General features: G+C 44.6%; 1 protein-coding gene and 1 long non-coding RNA gene across 3 annotated transcripts in view; both read left to right on the top strand.

Moving 5' to 3' along the window:
• LOC308393841 (NACHT, LRR and PYD domains-containing protein 12-like) overlaps positions 1-21923 on the top strand; it is a 317425-nt gene that overhangs the window by 259554 nt on the left and 35948 nt on the right. The window contains exon 13 of the mRNA XM_080877862.1: positions 14385-14558. Coding sequence (XP_080733988.1) covers positions 14385-14558 — 174 coding nt within the window. The remainder of the gene's footprint in view (positions 1-14384; positions 14559-21923) is intronic.
• LOC308394625 lies at positions 1799-3163 on the top strand. 2 transcript variants are annotated; one of them, XR_013971261.1, is made up of 4 exons: positions 1799-1910; positions 2002-2123; positions 2869-3000; positions 3085-3163. It is a non-coding gene; the product is annotated as an uncharacterized lncRNA (long non-coding RNA). The 2 variants fall into 2 exon arrangements; XR_013971262.1 differs by having other exon boundaries at positions 1824-2123.

Here is a 21923-nt window from a genome sequence, read left to right as displayed (position 1 = left end):
GAAATGTACTATTAACATTCTATTACATGTATGTGATTATTACAGATGTAATTCATATTTCAGAGTAGTAATTGTAAATTACTTCGTGTAATCAAGATGGGAGACCACGGCTATAAAAGCGAAGGTGGATTTGGGAAGTCTGTCGCAGCCATGTCCTGTCCGTATACGCGAGCCACCCATTGCGGAAGGTGCAAGATTGATAAGGAGAGTCCTCAGAATTCAGCGTATATTGCGGGATAGACAGGATCCTTTAGCTCAGCGCGACAGTGTGCTCATAGAGAGATATCGATTTTCCCGTGAGGCTATTATTTACTTAACCAACTTGTTGACGAGGGGGTGCAGGACCACCACCTGTCTTTTTTTGCTCTGCCCTTTTCTTGGTTGCTGTTATAAACAAACAAACAGAGTATTTCAGGGTCTCTTTCCAAGAGACGAAAAGCAATATAAGTGATAAATATTACCATTCTGTAGAATATTCTTATTTCACTTTTACTTGTTCCCATGTTCTAGTGGGTCCTGTTGTGGCTCTAATGTGAAAGGGGATATAATATAACATATTATAATATAATATAATGTAATATAATATTGGATAATATAGTGTGATATGAAATTACTTACGAGTTTAATTTGTCAGCAACTTTCTGCCAGCCCTCTCTCCTTGCTTTTGCAGCCTTTGCAGTGTTCCCTTGCGTTCTGATTAAACTCTGAAACTCCTGAAATCCCTCACTCAAGAGTTCTTGCTCTGCTGCCGAAAAATACCGAGCGCGCTCCTTCGACATTTTCGCCGACCAATCAAAGGGTTGCCGATCAATGTTTCTACTATCGATGCGTAGCCCCTGTTAAGCCACCCAGTGATCTCACATTACTTCATCCAGCTGTACTAATCGTCAACAGCAGGTGTGTTCGGAGAACCGGATTAGCGAGCTCACGGTTAGCGCGATGATTTGGTCTTGGATGTAGTAAGTGACGTACGAAGAACGGGCCCCTGCTCTAACTCCTGAGCTACAGACAGAAGAGGAGTTTGTTAAGAATTTTATGACAACTGTCAAAGTTTTTTTTCTATTGTTTATTAAATGAATCTTATTAAATTTGAGTAGAACGCTCCTTTTATTTCTCTGAAACCTTGCAGCTTTTGGTGGTTAAACTGCAAATATATAGAGAAGGTAACCCAGAGGAAGAATGCACAGAGACTTTAAGGTCAGCTATCAAGAATCATTTTTACGCATTTTGATGCAATGTTATGATATTTGATGTTGAAATTGATTAGAAATGACTAATTTCATTTCTACAGAATTTTGCAGTGTGGGTGTCCAAGAAGATGAATTCAGAATTTCATGTCAACTATCATATATGATTGAATACAGAACCTTCATACACCTACCTGAAACCATTTAAATGACATTATTGAGTTCCTTCAAAGTTTCTCCGTTTGAACAGAGTTGTTCTTTAATTTCTCGTGTCTCAAGCAGCAGTTTGAGGTGAAACTATGGATGCATGAAAGAGCAGCTGAGCCAAATGACAACTGAATTTCAACTATAAGAGATGATTTTCAGAAATATTTTACATTTTTTGAAGTTATTTTAGATTTGAATGAATCATGAATGAAGAAGCATTACCAGAAAAATTAAGAAGAAAAGACAACTTGAGTGAAAAACAAATGACACTGTGGCTTTATTTCTGTTAACTTCCTGAAAATCATGTGTGTTGTTATGTGTGTGATCAGCAAAAAGGGATAAGAAGCAGCACTACCGTAAAACTTAGCGTTGAAGCTCAAGTTTGGCAGATAACGGGTGGCGGGCGTGGCTCACACTTGACCACGGTGTTGGAGAAACTCTGAGCTCCGGGTCTTTATAATCACTCTGCGGAGCTCACAGAGACTGCAGGGAGGACAGGAGGACAGAGCAGACTTTGTGAATTATTTTTTATCTTAGATGTAATATAAATCCAACACAGGCCTCTGAGGAAAAGGATCGTGCTACAAACTTTTGTCTCTTCCAACAGAAAGCAGAGGAGTGGAGTTACTCAGAGACTGACTGGATTAAACACACCAAAGGTTTATATTCCAGTTGGACCGTATCTCTTACCAAGGTCTGCACTACGTATCAGGATGTGATCTTATTCAGGTAATATCAGGGTTCTTATAGGGGTTTGTTCACAATAGTAACTCATGCAGCCATTTTTCAGTCTCACTGACCAAACTTTTTACAACATGCTGCATTTTTAATAGTAAACTTCTGTTCAGTGCTTTTCCTGTCACACACTCATATATGTGTTTTGTCTGCAGCAGCAGCAGCTGTGTTGTTGTTAGATTGTATTATCTGTTTAATCTCTTCAACATGGTTTTAGTTTTCTTTGTAAAGTCAGCAGCTCTGTCACTTTTCTCTGATTCCTCTTCTGCTCGACACTCAGCTGACACTCAGTTTCATTTCCACATTCATGAAGTTGTTGTCCAAGCGAATCATAGGCTCCATGATTGGTCAGCAGACTGTGTCCAGGCAGACAGGTTGGATAAGAATAACAGATTTATGTTTGATTACGCCCGTTTCCAATTCAGTTCCAGTCATTCCTGGCCCCAGGAGGTTGATGGGGGTGGGAGATGGGGGCAGTGGGTTGTAAGCACAATGTAGATGAGTGGAGGCTTAATGTACTTAAACTTGCAGTCACAGTGAATCAGTGTGTGTCAGTGAATGCATCATGTGTGCTTCATGGCTCCATCTAGTGGACTGATAGTAGAAGTAGAGCAGCTGATGGCAGCTTCCTGTGCCTCACACTGCTGTCTGACTGCATTCAGCTGATATTTGGACAGCACATGATGGAAAGGAGGATTTTGGTTTATGTGCACATGAATGATTTGTGTTTCCTCTGCAGGTGAAAGTAGAAAGTGTGTGTGAGCTGATGTGAATTGAGCAGCATGGATCAGTGTGAGGACAGAGAGGAGGGAGTCCCTCCCTCTAAAAGCACTCTGTGTGGGGAACATGAGAGCCAGACCAAAGCTCAGAGGTGAGATGACCATCTCTAACTGTCCATGACTCTTCTCCATGTCACAGCTCAGCACTCACATCACTACTCCATCATTATTCACAGGAACCCGCCTGGACCTCCACCCAGCTCTGTGTCCTCTAAGAGCAAACGGGTGAAGCATTTCTTTCATAATTTAGGGCAAAAGAAGTCATCTGACAAAAAGTAAGTTCATGTCAGTATTAAAATGTTTGAAATTTTAATCAGCTTTTTACTATTTAACGATTTAAATAATAAACTATTTACATACTTTATTTATACTTTTCATGTAATGTATTGGACACATTGGATGTGACACATGTTTCATGTTCACTTACTTTTAGCATCAATCAGAAACCATCCAGCTCTGTGTCCTTAAAGAGTGACTGGTCCAATGATCGAGGCATTGATTTTAAATCCCAGCCTGTGTCTGCTGCAGAGAGGTGAGCTGTTAGGAACAAGAACTCTCTGATTTAAATGATTTTGATGTTTCCTGGTTTCTAAAATGCATCTCTGTAGCAGAGCAGTGTCTCCAAGGACACACAGGCTCAGCTGTAACTGTCAGTTTATCTGGTTTAAGACACATTTGGACTCAATTGGCTGTTTTTAACTATGTATTTTAATCAGAGGTGTAAATTTAGACCTCACACATCTGGATCCTAAACTATGATAGAAACAGCTGCTAGCAGTGGGTAGTTTGACTTTGATACGCTGCTCTAGAAAGCAAACAAAGGTTTTTGCAGCTCCTCTTCAGAAAAGTGTTCAGAGAGCAGCTGCTGTATTAGACAAAGGCTCGTCGTGTGAGCCCAGATGTGTGTAACAGCTGGATGAAGGAGAACCATCACAGTCGCGTCTCCATCCCGCCTTTATTAATGAACTTCCTGTTGCTTGCAGATGACAGGAACACAAAGTGTTTGTGCCACGTGATGCTGCAGGATTTGTTAACGTGTCCATGATGGTAACATCTCCTCGTCTAACTGCAAACACATGAGCGCTCCTAACGGCAGCTATCACAGCCACACAGGCAGACTGTGTCTCACTGTTGCATTCAGGGACATTTGTTTTCCTGTAAAAAGCTGAACTCTAATCTAAGAGGACTGTTACTGACAGGAAACAGCTGCATTATCTGCAGTCCGTGTGATCACAGCTGCTTCAATCACTTTATCAGAGAATTGATCATTGAATAAAACATGTTTGTGTCTGCAGAGGTCAGAGGTCACAGTCTGCAGGATCCAGCTGTCCGTCTGTGAGGAGTGACTGGTCCAAACCTGAACCTCCAGACTTCAGTGCTGAACCTGGACCAGTGAGGTCAGAGACCTGTGATGACTCCTTTACATGTTTGTGTTTTCCTGGATAAATATGACCAAAGATTCATTAAAAAGATAAAAATCTTAGACTTTGTCCTGTAGCGCTGTGTGGCAGGCAGGATTGGACCCAAACACAACAGGATGAAGTCAAAGAGGCAGCTTTATTTCAGCTGTGAACATGCAAACAGCAGAAATAAGGAAACATAACTGTAGGTTTGCAGTGAATGAAGCCTCAGCTCGACGCTCCACTTTGTCCCTCTTTTCCTTCTCCAAACAGCCACATCAGGAGTCTTTGATGGAGTTTTAAAATATTTAATTACAAATGTCCAACGATGGGTTCAGGATACCTGAATCCACAGTTATTAAAGCTCAAATAGTTCACAGGGTTTGGACTTTGTTAGGTGACGAGAGAACATCAAATTGTTTTTTATCTTTAAACAGTATTTTTATCACTTCAGTTGCTCTCACAGCCCTGTTTGTTATTTTACCAGAGCTCTTATGTTTCACTCAGTGCTCCCACCAAACACCTTGGAGGACACATTAGTGTGATTTAGATTTCATTGGTGCAAACACCAGTCACACAAGCTAACCCATGGAGGCAGCAGCAGGCTTTGTGTTTGGTAAAGTCTGTTGGCTTAAACTAAGAGAGTTTAGTTTGTTAGCACAAAGAGCTGTCAGCTAAAGCCCCGAATGCACTTTGAATACAGACGAACTGAGAAAAACACTTTAAATACAGCAAACAGTCAAACTGACAACATCTTTTTCTGCTGATCATCCACAGCAGTACATGTAGCATTCATGCTAGCAGCAGGCTATGACTGTCCACTGAGCACCAACACAGGTAGGAGTGAGCAGTGATGAAGCAGGACTGTGGGCAAGTTTGAGCTACAATCCTATTGGCTTCTCAGTTTCTCCAAAGAAAAGGGGAAAAATTCTTGGTGTTGTGAAGATGTGAGTTGGTCTTGTTGTCGTGGGGCTGGAAGGATGCTGGCAGTGAGAGGCTTTTCATACAGTGTTCAGTAACAGAATGAGAAGAAAGCCACTGCACATGAAACAAGGTGCTCGTAGTGTTTGTTTACTGTGTTTGTGCCACAATGTCAGATCAGTTGTAGATTCACATGCAGACTTGTCCAGTGAAATCAGTGCAAGTACTGCAGTACAGAGCAAAGACTAAGCAAGCCAGGAGAGCTCTCCAACTTTCTGAAAGTATCAGGATATTTGAGTGATAAGAAAAAGTGGATCATGCAACAATGTCCCTCAGCACACAAAACAATCAAAGCAGAATAAATATAATGTTTTAGATCAAACACTTACAGGGACCTGAAGAGAGAGAACCAACAAAATGTCATGGCTAACAGAGGAACTCAAGCACAGACTGAGTTCTGACAAACAAAAAGGTGACAGGTTATTTAACAAAGGGGTGAACCACAGTGCTCTATATATGTACAGTGAGTTGGGGAGGGGGTCCAGGGCTCCAGGGAAAAGAGGGAAGGGAGTCCACTCTCACTCCTCTTCAGTCACTCTTGTCCTGCTCTGCACTCACACAGCCACACACGGGAGTCACAGGTAAGCGTCTGTAACCAGGTCCGGGGAAATATTTACTCAAAGTATACTCAAAGTTAACCCAACTGGTGAATTTAGAGAGAGATTTCTTAGCAAGGAGCTGAGATCATGAACACAGGAGGGTCAATGTCTCAGCGACAAACTGCTCCATGCCGCAGCGTTAAATGGTTACCGGTAAGCCCAGGTGAATCAGCAACAGGTGGTGTAATCATCATAGCTGTGTGGACCAAGAGCGAGAGGCCATTACAAGCTCCACCCAGGCAGGCAAAACCATAGCAGGAGAGAGCAAAACATAAAACCTGAAAAGCCATCATGAGCCAGCCAGAGAGACACAGAGTTTATACTAGAAGAGAAACCTGCTCATCTTCATCATGTTTGTTTAAATAGAGAAAATCAGAAGTCTCTGTGTGTCAGACCACGGCTCTACACGGACACTTCTAAGCTGCTTCAGAGTGAACTGACCCAGATAATCTGCACACAGCGGCTGTAAAACAGTGAAAGTCATAACTGTCTCTCTGATGGAAAGCTTTTATTGTGAAGTCAGGAAGTCTGCAGGAAGTGTTGAGTTTGTATTCATCACTCAGTGTTTAATGAGACAGGCAGACAGGAAGAGCAGCTCATTAGTGTTGATGAAATCAAAGGAACTGTGAGGAACTGCAGTTTGGTCACATCTGGATGTTTTTCACTGACAGTAAATGTTTTAGTGATGAAGAAATGTGTTCACAGAGAGAGGAAGAGGAGTGGTGTTTGTGAGGAGGAGCAGCTGTCCTGCTGTGCTTTGTGTCAGGACGTCCTGAAGGATCCAGTCTCTACCAGCTGTGGACACTGGTTCTGCAGACAGTGCATCTCCTCATACTGGGACCAGTCTGCTTCATCAGGAGACTCCTCCTGTCCCCAGTGTGGAGAAAGATCCAGAAGCAGAGCTGGACTGCAGACAGCCAGTCAGAGCAGCTGTGTACAAAGTAAGACTGAACATCTGTCTGCTGATGGACTCATTTCTGAAAACTGGACTTCTTGTGTTGTTCAGACATTGAAGAGTTTTCTTTCTCTTTAGTCTCATTGTTTTTCTTTCTTTCAGCAGATGTTGGTCTGCAGGAGGTTTTAGATGAACATAAGATCAGCCTGAGGAGGAGATGTGAACGTGTGACTGAAGGAAGTGATGAAACAGGAAGTAGAACCCTCCTCAACAGGATCTACACTGAGCTCTACATCACAGAGGGACAGAGTGAAGAGGTTCATACCCAACATGAGGTGAGGCAGCTGGAGACAGCTTCCAAGATGGATGCCCTCCATGACGCTCCAATCAGGTGCCAGGACATCTTTAAAGCCTTACCTGACCAACAGAGACCCATCAGAGTGGTTCTGACCAACGGCGTGGCTGGTGTTGGAAAAACCTTCTCAGTGCAGAAGTTCACTCTGGACTGGGCAGAGGGCTTGGAGAACCAACATGTCAGTGTGGTGGTTCTGCTTTCATTCAGGGAGCTGAACCTGATCAGAGATGAGCAGTACAGTCTTCTGGAGCTGCTCCATGTTTTCCATCCAACATTACAGAAGGTCACAGCAGAGAAGCTGGCTGTCTCTCAGCTTTTGTTCATCTTTGACGGCCTGGATGAAAGCAGACTTTCATTGGATTTCACCAACAGGAAGCTGCTGTCTGATGTCACACAGAAGTCATCAGTCAGCCAGCTGCTGACAAACCTCATCCAGGGGAATCTGCTTCCCTCGGCTCTCGTCTGGATGACTTCCCGACCCGCAGCAGCCAATCAGATCCCTCCTACATGTGTTGACAGGCTAACAGAAGTACGAGGCTTCACTGACGCCCAGAAGGAGGAGTACTTCAGGAAGAGATTCAGTGATGAAGAGCTGTCCAGCAGAATCATCTCCCACATGAAGACATCCAGGAGCCTCCACATCATGTGTAGTATCCCAGTCTTCTGCTGGATCACTGCTACAGTTCTGGAGCACATGTTGACTACAGAGCAGAGAGGAGAGCTGCCCAAGACCCTGACTGACATGTACTCACACTTCCTGCTGGTTCAGACAAAGAGGAAGAAGAACAAGTACCATGAGGGACATGAGACGAGTCCACAGGAGCTGACGGAGGCTGATAGGAAAGTTCTTCTGAAGCTGGGGAGGCTGGCGTTTGAACATCTGGAGAAAGGAAACATCATGTTCTACCAAGAAGACCTGGAGCAGTGTGGTGTGGATGTGACAGAGGCCTTGGTGTACTCAGGAGTTTGTACAGAGATCTTCAAAAGAGAGTGTGTGATCTTCCAGAAACCAGTCTACTGCTTTGTTCATCTGAGCATTCAGGAGTTTCTGGCTGCTGTCTACATGTTCCACTGTCACACCAACAGGAAGACAAAGGTGTTGAAGATGTTTCTAAAATCAGAATCTTTCACCAAGATGATTTTCAGTCTTTTTGATAACAAAGATCTCCAATCACTTGATGTATTTCTGAGGAGAGCCATGGAGAAATCCCTCCAGAGTAAAAATGGCCACCTGGACCTGTTTGTTCGCTTCCTTCATGGCCTCTGTCTGGAGTCCAACCAGAGACTCTTAGTAGGTCTGCTGGGTCAGACAGAGATCAGTCCAGGAACCATCCAGAGAGTCATCAACAACCTGAAGGAGATGAACAGTGATGAAATCTCTCCTGACAGAAGCATCAACATCTTCCACTGTCTGATGGAGATGAACCACCTCTCAGTACATCAGGAGATCCAAGAGTTCCTGAAGTCAGAGAACAGATCAGAGAAGGAACTCTCTGAGATCCAGTGCTCAGCTCTGGCTTTCATGCTGCAGATGTCAGAGGAGGTTCTGGATGAGTTGGACCTGCAGAAGTACAACACATCAGAGCGGGGACGACAGAGACTGATTCCAGCTGTGAGGACCTGCAGAAAGGCTCGGTGAGTCCAGATGTGATCATTAACATCATTGATCAGTGTAGGTTAGTAGTTTAATGTTGAAAATAAAATCAGATTGTAACCACAAAGTGTTTGTGTCCGTACGCTGCAACCTTCCACACCATTCCTTTATTGTACAGACTCAGCAGCAGCTCCATGGATCCCAAATCCAAGAGTGGAGAACAGATTTGAAGTGTGTCACATCCATGCAGTCACAGCTGTTTCCACCATGTTTCCACTGATATTAATCCTGTTCAATGACACGTTTCATATCAGTGAATATGTTCTTTAGGACGTCCACTGACATGTTTAAGTGTCCTGCTGGAAATCACTCAAATCATCCATGAAATCCATGAAAAATCCTTTTAGTGTTTCTAACTTCACCCTCTGTCCTCTCTCTCTCTCCATCCTCCTCACTGCTTCTTTCACTGATAATCACACAAACATCGTAATCAGCTACAAAATAACACAATAATATCATCTGATGATCATTATTATAAGAGCAGGATCCATATCTCTCCTTTCTCTCCCTCTCTGTCTTTGTACGTCACTCAGGTCCAATGGAAACAGTGACATTTACAAACCAATCAAAGACAAACTGATCCATGTCAGGTTATAACAATATTCAAAGTGAATACAGGCTGCTGCTGGACACAGACAGGTAACATCATTTTGACTTGCTGTCACCTGGATCTGGACTCATAAACACTGAAGCCCTGAACAGGAATACAAATCATTTTCTGCCAACTAGCGACACACCAGCAGATAATGGCTCAGAAAGCTAAAATGAGCCAATCATTTCTGTGTTTATTTCACCTGAAATCAGATCTGATATCAGCAGCTCTGAGTTCATTCATCATTATTGTCCAGTGATGAGATTTCTGCTCCGTTTGGTAACAGTCAGCAGGTTTTTCCTGCGTGTGGACGTGAACAGTCGTACCTGACAGCAGGTAGCAAACAGAGATCATCTTTCCAGCTGGAACTCTTCACTGAGCTGAACTCATTCAAAATGTTCTGGAGTCAAAACAGGAAACAGTCCAAATGTGTGTCTTCACTCTGACTCTGGATCAGATCTCAGTGACAGACTGTGGACATTATGGAAGCCTAAATGTGACACCATCTTCCTCCTTCATCTGCAGATTAAAGCCAAACAAAGATTCTCATTAAAAGTCTGCAGGTCTGAGAGAGACTCAATCGTTGTGTCATGTCAAACACAGTAAGAGGAGCTGAAGCACAGATGTGAAGAGCAGATTCATCAGATTATGACCTCACTCTGTTTTGTCTTCATATACATTCAGTCTGTGTTTATAATGCAGATTTTCTGCTTTTATAATAACACATTTTATATTTTCTATCATCACAGACTGACTCAGTGTGGACTCTCAGAGTCTCACTGTGAAGTTGTGGCCTCAGCTCTGAAGTCCAACCCCTCCCATCTGACAGAGCTGAACATGAATGAGAACAAGCTGAAGGATTCAGCAGTGAAGCTTCTGTGTGCTGGACTGGAGAGTCCAAACTGTCGACTGGAGACTCTGAGGTGAGTTCACTGACTGCGGCTGTTGTAGTTTTTCTATATTTCAGGTCTTTGGTTGATGTTTTAAACTTTCTTTAGTTCCTAAATGTTCAGGATGTGTCTGAAGACAAACGTGAAGAAGTTTGAGTGCTTTCAGAAATGTTGTCTTTCCAAACGACTGAACAACAGTTTTTCCTTTTGGCTCCAAACAGAAGTGACAGACTTGAGCAGGGTTCATTTAAAGGCTGACAGAAGTGGAGTGGTGACGGGGAGATGTTTGACAGGACAGTGTTTCAGCCTCCACAGGTTCATGTTGTGCTCCATCAGTCAGTGAAGATGAAGTCAGTGCTGATGAGGCTGTAGAGTGTGTGAGGGATGTGAATGAGGATGATGAAGATCTGATGATAGCAGATAAAAACAGGCTGCAGAGACTTTGAGCCATACAGGGCACACAGTGTGTGTACAGAACAGCTGAAATCATTATGGAGGCCTCACTGGGATATGGAAGCATCACAGCACAGCTTCAGTGAAGCTTTAAAGTCTCTGATATGAGATGAGAAATGAAGCAGCCAGAGCTTTTTCATGAGTGGAAATCCACTGTGACTGTGAGCTGCTGCTACAGCCTCCAGATTAGCCAGCAGCTCATCCTGCTCAACATTTCCTCACCAACTTTAATGGAAGTGTGATGTTTTCAGCTGGAGTGATGGTCAGGGTGGTCTCCCTCTCCTCTTCTTCTCCTCTTCCTCTTTCATTTGTAAAGCCACTTCTGCTGCTTTCATTCATTTGGAAGTCCTGTAGCTGAGTTTGGGAGAGACTAACAGCCTCGGCAGCAGAGGGGAGAAAGGCTGTAACACCACCACTTTACTCTGTTTTACCTGTCACATCATTTTATCAGGAAACAAATATGCTCATGTTTTTACTATGTTTGTCTTGAAGATGTAAGAAGATCACATGGTGCTTTTTATTATTGTGTTGGTTTGTTTGCTGTCTCTTGGATGGAGCCCAGCTGTGCGTGGCCCCTGGGCCTGTGGTCAGAGTGTGTGCTGGATAATCCGGCCCAGGATGAGGCCAAACTGACATGGGATGAAATGTCTGTCACATAATTGAGCTTAGTGTAGTTTCATTTCTGCACAATTTAAAAACAACCAAAACTTTGTTCTGTCTTTTCTATGTTATACTGTAGACTTTCTTTGATACTGTGTCCAAAAGGAGCAGCTTTTACTTTGAAGGGGAGGCGTCTATGTTTCCACTTCAGGTTGGATGCTGGAAGCAAATGAGTGTGTGATGTTCTTTCAGTGTTGCACTTTGTAGACGCTCCCTGAGCACTGGTCTCACAGCCAGCTGCACATAGAGACCAGTGTTGTTAGTCCAGGTCAGAAGATGACTTGTTGGAATGAAAATGAGCTTGTAGTTTGTCTGCTTTAATAATGTGACTGGAAAAAGGTGTTGGACTTCAAATATGTCCATTTCTTTCACACTTCACCTTTAAAAGTGAAGCCTTGTGGTTCCTGGAAGGAAAAACACGACTTTTTCAAGTCTTTGTCCTGTTTTTATGATAAATGTACGACTTTAATGTGAAACATTCAGAGTTTTTTCTCTTCTTGTGTTTGTTTGAAGCTGCTTCCTGTTGGCTTCAGCTGTTTGGAGTTTCCATTTTCTAAACTTCTACATTCTGAACCTTCTTCAGCTCTGAACAGATGATGAAACACTGAATGATTTCAAGCTCACACTTTGTCTAATAAACTTACATCTTTCATTCTTTATACAGATTGAGGGGCTGTGGTTTGTCAGAGATCAGCTGTGATTATCTGGCAGCAGCACTGAAGTCCAACCCCTCCCATCTGAGAGAGCTGGACCTGAGCTTCAACTATGACCTGCAGGATTCAGGAGTGAAGCATCTGTGTGGTTTCCTGGAGAGTCCAGGATGTGGACTTGAAACTCTGAGGTCAGTCAGCATGTTTTAGTTGTGCTGAGATGAATATGATGTGAAAGTTGTCCTGACACTAAACTGCAGACATCAGGCTGATATTATACTGATTCACACTGAGGATCTTCATGGTAAAGTCTGTTTTCTTCTTCTCTGGTTTAGTCCATTGACTGCAGCAGAACAATGTTCACATTTCAAACAGTGAGACTCAACGTATGGCCCGCGGCCCACACGCGGCCTGCCCAGCTTTCCTGATTCAGAGAGAGGGGACCCTGATTAACTGTGTAGTGTTCTTCCTCACAGTTCTAAGTATCAGACACAACAATGAATAATCCACAGCTGACTGTCTTTAGCAGGTCAAAGGTCACGGCACACAGCAGACAGTGGGAAATATTATAATTCTGATCATTTATCAGCACATATCCATATGTATAAAAACAAAGCTGACACTGTGAGACTTGATCAGAGGTGTGATCATCACAGCAGAGGCCTTTGTGTCAAAGTCACTGAGGATCAAACAGAAACACATGAAGCAGATTTTCCTGTTCTGGCTTTTTATAGCAGATAACCTTCAAAATATTCTGCAGTCCATCAAAAACTGAAGCAAACCATGAATCAACATGTGAACATGAGCTGATGCTGCTGAAGGGAAGCAAAGTTACAGAGGTTTGATTACAGACACAGCTGAGAGTTTGTAATCTGTCATCATTTTAAAAGGTTTAAATTTCTTCAGTATTGAACAGCAGAAATGAGGCTTTGTTTTCGGAGGCCGACAGCAGTGAACACAACAGCAGACTGGTGCGTAATAAGCAGTGAATAATGCAGGAAACAGATTTTTGAAGGTAAACTGTTCTTGAAGTACACTGAGAGAGAGAGAGCTGTGCAGGAAGTAAAGGTCAAAGTCAGAGAGAATTCATGACGATGTTCATCAAACGTAAAGCGTAGTTTGGATCTTCTTCTGCTTCTGGTTCACTCAGTTTTGGTTGGAGACAGATGAAACCTGCAGCTTCAGGATCTGTGAGCTGTCCACTTTCAGCGCCGACGGCGTGTCCGTGTACGTGCCGTCGAGTGAACGATCCACGCTCTGTGTTTCCATCTTTGTGTGTTTAGCTGCTCTCATTTACTGTTTTATCTGTTTGCTTGTTGTTGAAATACTTTTGGGAGCTTTAACCTGAGATTCTGGCAAAATACATTTATATTAAAAATCGATTCAGGATTGAATGAATCAACATCGCTTTATTCAAATTAAAACCATTTAAATAGGAAAATCCATTTTTTTACACCCGCCTCTAATGCTGGGTAATGTCAGCTGGTCCATGTGCAGCTGGCTGTGAGGCTCAGGGAGCGTCTACAAAGTGCAACACTGAAAGAACATCATCCATAAATATTGAGTAATAACTGGACTCTCATACAGCGAGACTCAAATGCCTTTAAACATCAGCTTATCCTGCTGATCCAAGTCCAACACTGAGTTTGTAAAAACATGTTTGTCAATCATTTTGTTTGGTTTCTGAGGAAAATGATTCAATAACTTGCTGCTAATACACAACATTTCATCATATTTCCTCATAACCCTCTTTTGTCTGACCATTTGATCCCATTTGAATTTGCAATAAAGGATCCACAGAGTTTGGTGACAATAATGACAGTAGATGTTTGTGTGAAAGTGCTGGAAGCAAATGAGTGTGTGATGTTCTTTCAGTGTTGCACTTTGTAGACGCTCCCTGAGCACTGGTCTCACAGCCAGCTGCACATAGAGACCAGTGTTGTTAGTCCAGGTCAGAAGATGACTTGTTGGAATGAAAATGAGCTTGTAGTTTGTCTGCTTTAATAATGTGACTGGAAAAAGGTGTTGGACTTCAAATATGTCCATTTCTTTCACACTTCACCTTTAAAAGTGAAGCCTTGTGGTTCCTGGAAGGAAAAACACGACTTTTTCAAGTCTTTGTCCTGTTTTTATGAGAAATGTACGACTTTAATGTGAAACATTCAGAGTTTTTTCTCTTGTTGTGTTTGTTTGAAGCTGCTTCCTGTTGGCTTCAGCTGTTTGGAGTTTCCATTTTCTAAACTTCTACATTCTGAACCTTCTTCAGCTCTGAACAGATGATGAAACACTGAATGATTTCAAGCTCACACTTTGTCTAATAAACTTACATCTTTCATTCTTTATACAGATTGATGGACTGTGGTTTGTCAGAGATCAGCTGTGATTATCTGGCAGCAGCACTGAAGTCCAACCCCTCCCATCTGAGAGAGCTGGAGCTGTGGGGAAACAACCTGAAGGATCCAGATGTGAAGCAGCTGTCTGATCTTCAGCAGAGTCCAGACTACAGACTGGAGACTCTGGTGTAAGTAGAGTGATGGAGTGAGTGGGTGGTGCTGTCAGCAGTATTGTACTAAACACAGTCAGTATGAAACAAAGATCCAGTGTTTCCTGTAAAGCTGCAGCTTCTCAGTGAAGCTGTGAGAGGAGAATGGTGACAGGCTTCAGGATTGGACACAAACACTTCCTATTTCTGCCTTTTTGTCACCTTTATGGTCACCATAGTAACGGCTGACATGCTCTGATCAAACGCTGTCAACAGCCAATCAGCTCTCTGAACAAAGCAGCACGCAGACCAATGACTGCATTCATTTCCAAGTTTAAAGCAGTGAAGAACACAGTCTGTAGGTGAGGAAGAATTTAGTGAGAGCAGATGTTTGGATGGAATTCCTCCAGTTAACAGCTGGAACCGTCCATCTGGATTGTTGGGCTTGTTGTTGGGGTTCCTACAGAGCTCAGAGTGGACACACCAAGGTTCTTCTAATGAATGAAAGTCCAAACTCAAACTAGGAGGGAAAGACATTTTCAGCAACTTCAATAAAAATCCAAAGATTAGAAAAAGTGAAGCAACAATGAGTCCTAGTACAGTCCCAGCACTGAAGTCCCTGCTGCTCTTTATACTGGATGTGCTGCATCACTGACTGACAGCTGATGAAGAGTCTCTGGAAACACTCGTTTATCTCCTCTGCTCTTCCTTCTTCTCTCTGCAGGTGGAAGTACTGATGATGGTAAACAGGACGGTGTGTGTGCTGAGAGAGGAGGAGCTGTGTCCTGATGATCCAGAGAGGTTGAAGCAGCAGCAGCTTGTGTGTAGAGACGCTCTGACTGGGCCATGTTACTGGGAGGTGGAGAGGAGAGCTTCATCCAGCAGTGACTGACAGAGGAATGAGAAGAAGTGCAGATGACTGTCAGTGCTGCAGAGTGAACTGCTCTGAGAACAGCTCCACTGTCAGACACAATGTAGAGTCCAGCATCATCCCTGTGTGTCCCTCTGGATCTGACAGAGGATCATCAGTGTATCTGGACTGCTCTGCTGCTGCTCTGTCCTTCTACAGTCTCTGCACAGTCTCTGTCTGACTCTGGCTTCAGACCCTCCTGGATCAAACTCACCTGGAAAGACTTTCAAACATCACTCAATAGATTTGAATACAGAATATATTTGATATATACTGTAGATGTACTGTAGAGTTGCAGTTTGTCACTTGTAAATACAGTCTGTGAGCAGCTGTGAGCTGAAAGATCTTTCTAGAAACACGAAATGTTTTCACTCTTCTGTTGCTTTTTCATATATTTCCACAACATTAATATTGATCCCACCTGTCTCACCTGTTTCATGCTTTTATACATAATAACAGGACACGTGTGATCTGAGCGCTGCTGTGGTTGCTGTGCTGCACGTCTTCATTTAGATAACAGAGACATCTAGTGGTTCAGAGGGAGAACTGCAGGAGGTGGAGCTGTGTTTTAGCATGGAAAACTTTTTATCTTTTAGGCGCAGATACAAATATGACAAGTATCAGTGTGAGATACAAAAGGTCACATCAGTCAGCAGAGGGAACAGTGATCACACAGCAATGTAAGAATAGAAACATAACAGTGAATCTGGACATGTATACAGATGGAAGCAAACAAACAGGATGTAAATGGTAAATGGCCTGTATTTATATAGCGCTTTACTAGTCCCTAAGGACCCCAAAGCGCTTTACATATCCAGTCATCCACCCATTCACACACACATTCACACACTGGTGATGGCAAGCTACATTGTAGCCACAGCTGCCCTGGGGCGCACTGACAGAGGCGAGGCTGCTGGACACTGGCGCCACCGGGCCCTCTGACCACCACCACCAGTAGGCAACGGGTGAAGTGTCTTGCCCAAGGACACAACGACCAAGACTGTCCAAGCCGGGGCTCGAACCGGCAACCTTCCGATTACAAGGCGAACGCCCAACTCTTGAGCCACGATCGCCCGATATAATGTAACACTACATTAAAGCCACAAATGGGAAGAAAACAAAGCCAAAAGAAAATATATTTGATCTCAGGAATCCAAATCAGATGCTTTAGAGCAGGGGTCGGCAACCCTGGGCACACGTGTCACAGCTGCCATGTGAAGGGTTAACTGATGGCACGACCATAGCCAGACTGGCCATCGGGCATACTGATGGTGATTTTTCATTTTTATGGGCCGATGATGGTTTTTTTTGTAACGGTATAAACGATGGAAGATGGTGGATTGGCCGGATGCTGGTCAATGTGTAAAAAGAAGTCAGTTGTTTGGTGGTGGCTATGGCGGAGCTTCCACAGAGGCAGCAGGTGGATGAGGGAAAGGGGAGGCAGGAGGGAGAAAGGTCTGGCTGCAGCCACTGGGGAGCGCCATATTGGGACCTCCACACTAACCGGAAACAAGTGACCTCCACAGTAGGCAGAGATACGTTCCTGCATGGGTCATCGACTTTTTTTCCTTTTTTTAAAGAACTTTATTTAACAAACAATGAGTATACAACATACGAACAGATGAAGTATACATAAGAACAGAACATGAACACACAAAACCAAGGGTAAAAAGAAAAAAGTAATAATTATATGAATACACGCAAAAATTCACATATATTGTTTTGAGAGCCTTTTTGTTGGTGGAGTCTGATATTGATTGTATGTAGGAATGGGTACCGGTATTTACCGGTATGTTCTTTTAGCGCAGAGCTACAGATTAAAAATGCCCAAGGCAAAGTGGTCAAAAGTCTGGCTGTACTTCACAGCAAAAGATGCAAACTCAGCAGCCTGCAACAAGTGCTTTAAGCTGATACTGTGATACTGTCAAAGGAGGTAACACCACGAATCTGATGAAACGCCTGGTGACGCATAGCGTTTTTTTTAAAAGCCGAGTAAGGCGCCGTATTTGATAGCTTCCTACGAGACCTCACACCGTGCACGTCTACTGCGGGTGTGGTGCCTGTTATCGGACCCGGAGTTAGCAAAATCCCTCAAGAACCCGAAGAGGAGAGTCCTGGCCCCTAGCCCTGCCAGTGTAGCAGAAATGATGAGGATGATGATGGCAGCAGCAGCCGTTCTTCTCTGCCTGAGTAGCTTCATGTTGTTCGTGTGTAATTTACGTTGAGTAGGCTAACCACGTTATTACATTAATGCATGTAAGGTGAACTAGCAAACGTATGTTGTGTATTCATATTAATATTGAGTGTAAGCTGGTCTTCGTTACCTCGATGTGTTTTTATAATCAGATTTAATTCCTGCATCTTTGCGCTGAACTGTGGATTCAAACTGTCTCACTTCTGATTCTCTCCAAAAATAATTTCACATGTGACAATTTCTACATGTGTGTTTTCTATTTTTCTATTAATTTATGTATTATTAGTTTATTTATTTCTTTATCTCTCTCTTTTTTTTTCTTTACCTTTCTGTTGCGATGCTCTGGATGTTTCTAGACCCCACAAATTCAGCCTCAATGTTCAACCCAATTTTCTTTTTTCTTTTTTGTTTTTGTGTGTCCTGTTTGGATCTATAGCCATCAGAATTGTTGTCTTAAGGCCAAGAAAGATGCCAAGCGGATTTATTTTACCAAGTGGATCATCGTGGCCTTGCCATATTGGTCCATTTGATTGACCTTTATTATAATTATGAATTTATTTTATTTTCAGTTGCTACAAACGGGACAGACATGACTGGGGGATAGGACAGGGAGAAAGAATGAAAGAAAGAGAGGGAGAGAAAGAAAACCAAAGGGGAGAAGAGACGGTGAGAAGGGGGGGAAGAAAGAAAAAAAACAAACAAACAACAAAAACAAAACACCTGGATCACCTGTATGGAGAAAAAAAAACAGAAGAGAAAGCAAACAACAAAGAGCAACATAATAAAAAAAAAAAAGCACCATCACAATAAACTAGCTAGCAGTAGATATCAATAGTTACTAAATAATAAACGATATTGTGCAGCACGCAAGACAGAAAGAGCACAATGTGCTTTGAGGCAGCAGCCAAGAAAGCTGTAGTCCGCGTCTATGAATACCCGTGTGTACACCTGTGTGCATACCTGCGTGGATCAGCATGCTTGCATTCCAAAGGTTTCTCCATGTAATGATCTGCTAGGGAGTGTGGGGAGCCACAGCCCTGTCCTCCAGGGTATGAAGCAGGTATGGAGGAGATCAAAACTCCAGACATCCAGAGGCCCCCAGAGCACAAGAGACCAAGGAAGACCCACAGAGGGGCAGCCCGCGCCACTGTCCCAGTAAGAGCTGAGGAGAGTCCCAGATGAGGGCTCATTCAGCAGCCGCGGAGCAGAAGCCAGGGGGAGTTGCAGTGATGCGCCCGTGAGCTCCGCCGGCAGCCAGCTGTGCCTGAGTGACCGAGCCCCAGGCCGAGAGGCCGGGGGCACCCCACCTCCGAAGTGGCCCGAGCGAGCCCCAATAAGCGGCCGCCAAGGAGTGAGCCGGTGTGTACCCGGACGCCCACCCCCAGACACAAAGAACCACCAATGCACCGACACCTGAGGGAGTCCGCCACTGGCAGGGGAAGTGGTGGTGGGTGGAGATAGGCCTCCAAACCTTGGAGGGCCTGAGATGTCCCCAGAGAGGTGGCGTCTGATACCCAACCTGACATATAGACACAGACATACAGGCACACACAGACACAAACATCCATTCCCACCCTCATGCTCTCATGTGCACTTACTCCACACTCAACCGACATGGAGACAGACATAGAGAGACGCTGTACACACGATCACACTCCCCAAGCGTACTCTACGAACCGGGTCTAGGTACCCTTGCCCCTGGAGGGGGGAACTGCACCCAGACCCAGGTGGTGTTAACCTTTTCCCTGCGGTGGGGAGAGGCAGACCGCCCCGACTCCGCAGCAGCAGGGAGGCCCCACACTCCAAGGCCCTGCATGTGTGGGTGGTTGTGGTGGAGCGGGAAGAGGGAGGCAGCTGGAGATGGGGAGGGAAGGAAGGGAGGGGCAGGTGACCCCTCCCTGGGGCCAGCTCCCCCGCTGACCCCAGTAGGCACTCCCATACTCCGCGACCCGCCAGGGAAAGGGGGCCCAGGCCCATCCAGACCGGGGCCCAGCGCAGCAGCGCCCCCCGGCCCCACAGAGCCCGGGACAGTCCACCCAACCCCACCACAGAGAAAACTGCACCCACCCCACCATCCACTCATCTTCCAGACTACATGAGACGATAGACGCCCAGGCTGAGATCTTCCTCCACCTCTCCTGTATCTCCCCCTCCTGCAGAGAGTTCCTGAGGAGAGGAAAGCTCCTGCAAGGTGTGACAATCTCCCCCACCAGTTGAAGAGCCCCCCAGGTGGCTCGACACACTGGCGGCACCCTGCGCCAGGGATGGGCCCCATGCACCCACCCGCCCACAATCCCGGCAACACACAAACCAGGACCCAAGGCCCCGAGGCCCGGCCAGGGCCCCAGCCCAGAGACGGAGCGCCCCCAGAACCTCACGCCCATCCCGGACCCACCCAGGGGCAGACAGGCTACCAGGTCAGTAACCCACGTCCGTCAGCACAGACCCTCCCCTAGCCCCGCTGCACGCAGCCATGAGGAAACAGTCAGAAAAGAGCCCCCAACCGGACATGACCGCTACCCCGGGTTGAGCCCCCCAAGGAAGATGCCTCCGGGGAACCCCCCGACGCCCTAAGCCTGTCCCTACCCCCACACCAATCACAACATTGAAGGCGGGACCAAACTATGACCCCCCACCCCCACTAGGTGATGGAGCTGATCAAAGGAGCCCAGAGCAATTGACCTGATGTGGTGGCAGAGGCTGTATCAAGACTAATGTAATCTAATAGATAATTTCTATATTGGTTAGAATTAAGATTGTTTTCATTTTTCCAGTTCATGAGGACAGTTTTCTTGGCTATCCATAGCACTAGGAGTCCCAGGCTTCTACCTTTCTACCTTTAAAACCCGGAGAGCAGCCAAATGGCTTTTAGCTAGGCTTTAGCTTCAGCCAAGTGGAAGCTAAATTGGCTAGTCATTGTTGATGTCAAACATGTTGACATCAAATGGTATGTTATTTGAAATCTATATGAAATAATGACACATCTATGTTTTCCAATTTTTTTTTTTTTGTATTTATTTCGTTTTTCCACAGTTGTGTAAATCAGTCTGTCTGTGGACTGGTACAGCTGAAAAGCCGACGCAGCCAGTTCCTCTTCTTCTTCTTCTTGGGTTTTTTCTCTGGCACAGTCTTAGCTTCAGTTTCGAGTTCAGCTGGATTGGTAGTTATCGTTTTCTCTCTGTCTTCTGTTTGTTGTAGAGAGTCATGCAGAGACATCTCAGTTGATGTCAGGGAGTCTTCTTCTTCTTCCTTGTCCTGTTCTTTGGTGTCTTTTTCCACCAGAAGCTCAGATTTTCCATTTGCTGTGTTGGAATTTTGTTCATTTTGCTCCTGTGTGATTTTAATGTAGGACGCTTTGACTTCTTTCAACTCTTGATAAAGAGTCTCTACTTTCATGTCATGAAGCTCCTTGTTGGAGCAGAGCTGGGATTTAAGCTCACTGATTTCCATGTTCAGTGTCTCCTGGTCCTGCCTATGTTTGTCTTCCTGTTCCTTGAGTTGGTGTTGAGCTTCTAGGAGCTGTTGTTGGAGTGTTCCTATTTGCTCTTGTTGAGTCTTGTATTGGACTTCAAATTGAGCCTCCTTCAGACCTACACAGTCCGTGTGTGAAGCCTCTGTGGTTTGTGTAGAAGAATCCACACACTGCTCTGTGGTAGGGTCGCTGACGTCTTCGTGCAGGACACGGATCATGTCATCCAGCATGACAACTGCTTGGTTGTCCTTTGCTTGAACCTCTGTTTTGCTCTTATCAGGCTTATTATTATCATTAGCCTCCTCCAGTTACTCTATGAGCTCTTTAATTGTTTCTTCATGCTGTTTTTTGTCGGCGATCATCTGTGCATGAAGTTTGGTCACCTTAGACTGGTAATAAGAAGCCCTCTACAAGCAGCTACCAGTTTCCAGTAAAGCTCGTTCTGGTGGTTTTGGGAAGCTTGTAGTTGATGCCTGAGAGCAGCAATCTCACAACATGAATCATACTGGACTCTGCCATGATGGGGTATAAATCTGGGATTTGGCTGATGTTGCCACGTCCCTCCATTTGGCCCAGGGTTTTGTCCACTGGCGTTATTCATGTTTGCCTCTGTCTCCATATTCACGTCGTCCTTTGGTTCTGACATAGGGAGGGATTCAGGGTTTTCCCTTTCAGAGGTTCCTTCAGGGTTTCCTGACACTTCTTCATTTCTCAGGTTGCTTCCATCAGCCACGTTGTTTTGGGCTTCTAGAAGAGCCCGAGCATACGCCCGAGTAATCGGTCGTCTGGGTTCTTCAGCCACTCTTTTCTGTTTTTGCCCCCTTTTTT

Source organism: Rhamphochromis sp. 'chilingali' (assembly GCF_963969265.1).
Source record: "Rhamphochromis sp. 'chilingali' genome assembly, chromosome: 1".
In the NCBI taxonomy this organism is placed as follows: domain Eukaryota; kingdom Metazoa; phylum Chordata; class Actinopteri; order Cichliformes; family Cichlidae; genus Rhamphochromis; species Rhamphochromis sp. 'chilingali'.
The sequence above is the reverse complement of the archived record's forward strand: the minus strand, read 5'-3'. Positions and strand labels throughout refer to the sequence as shown.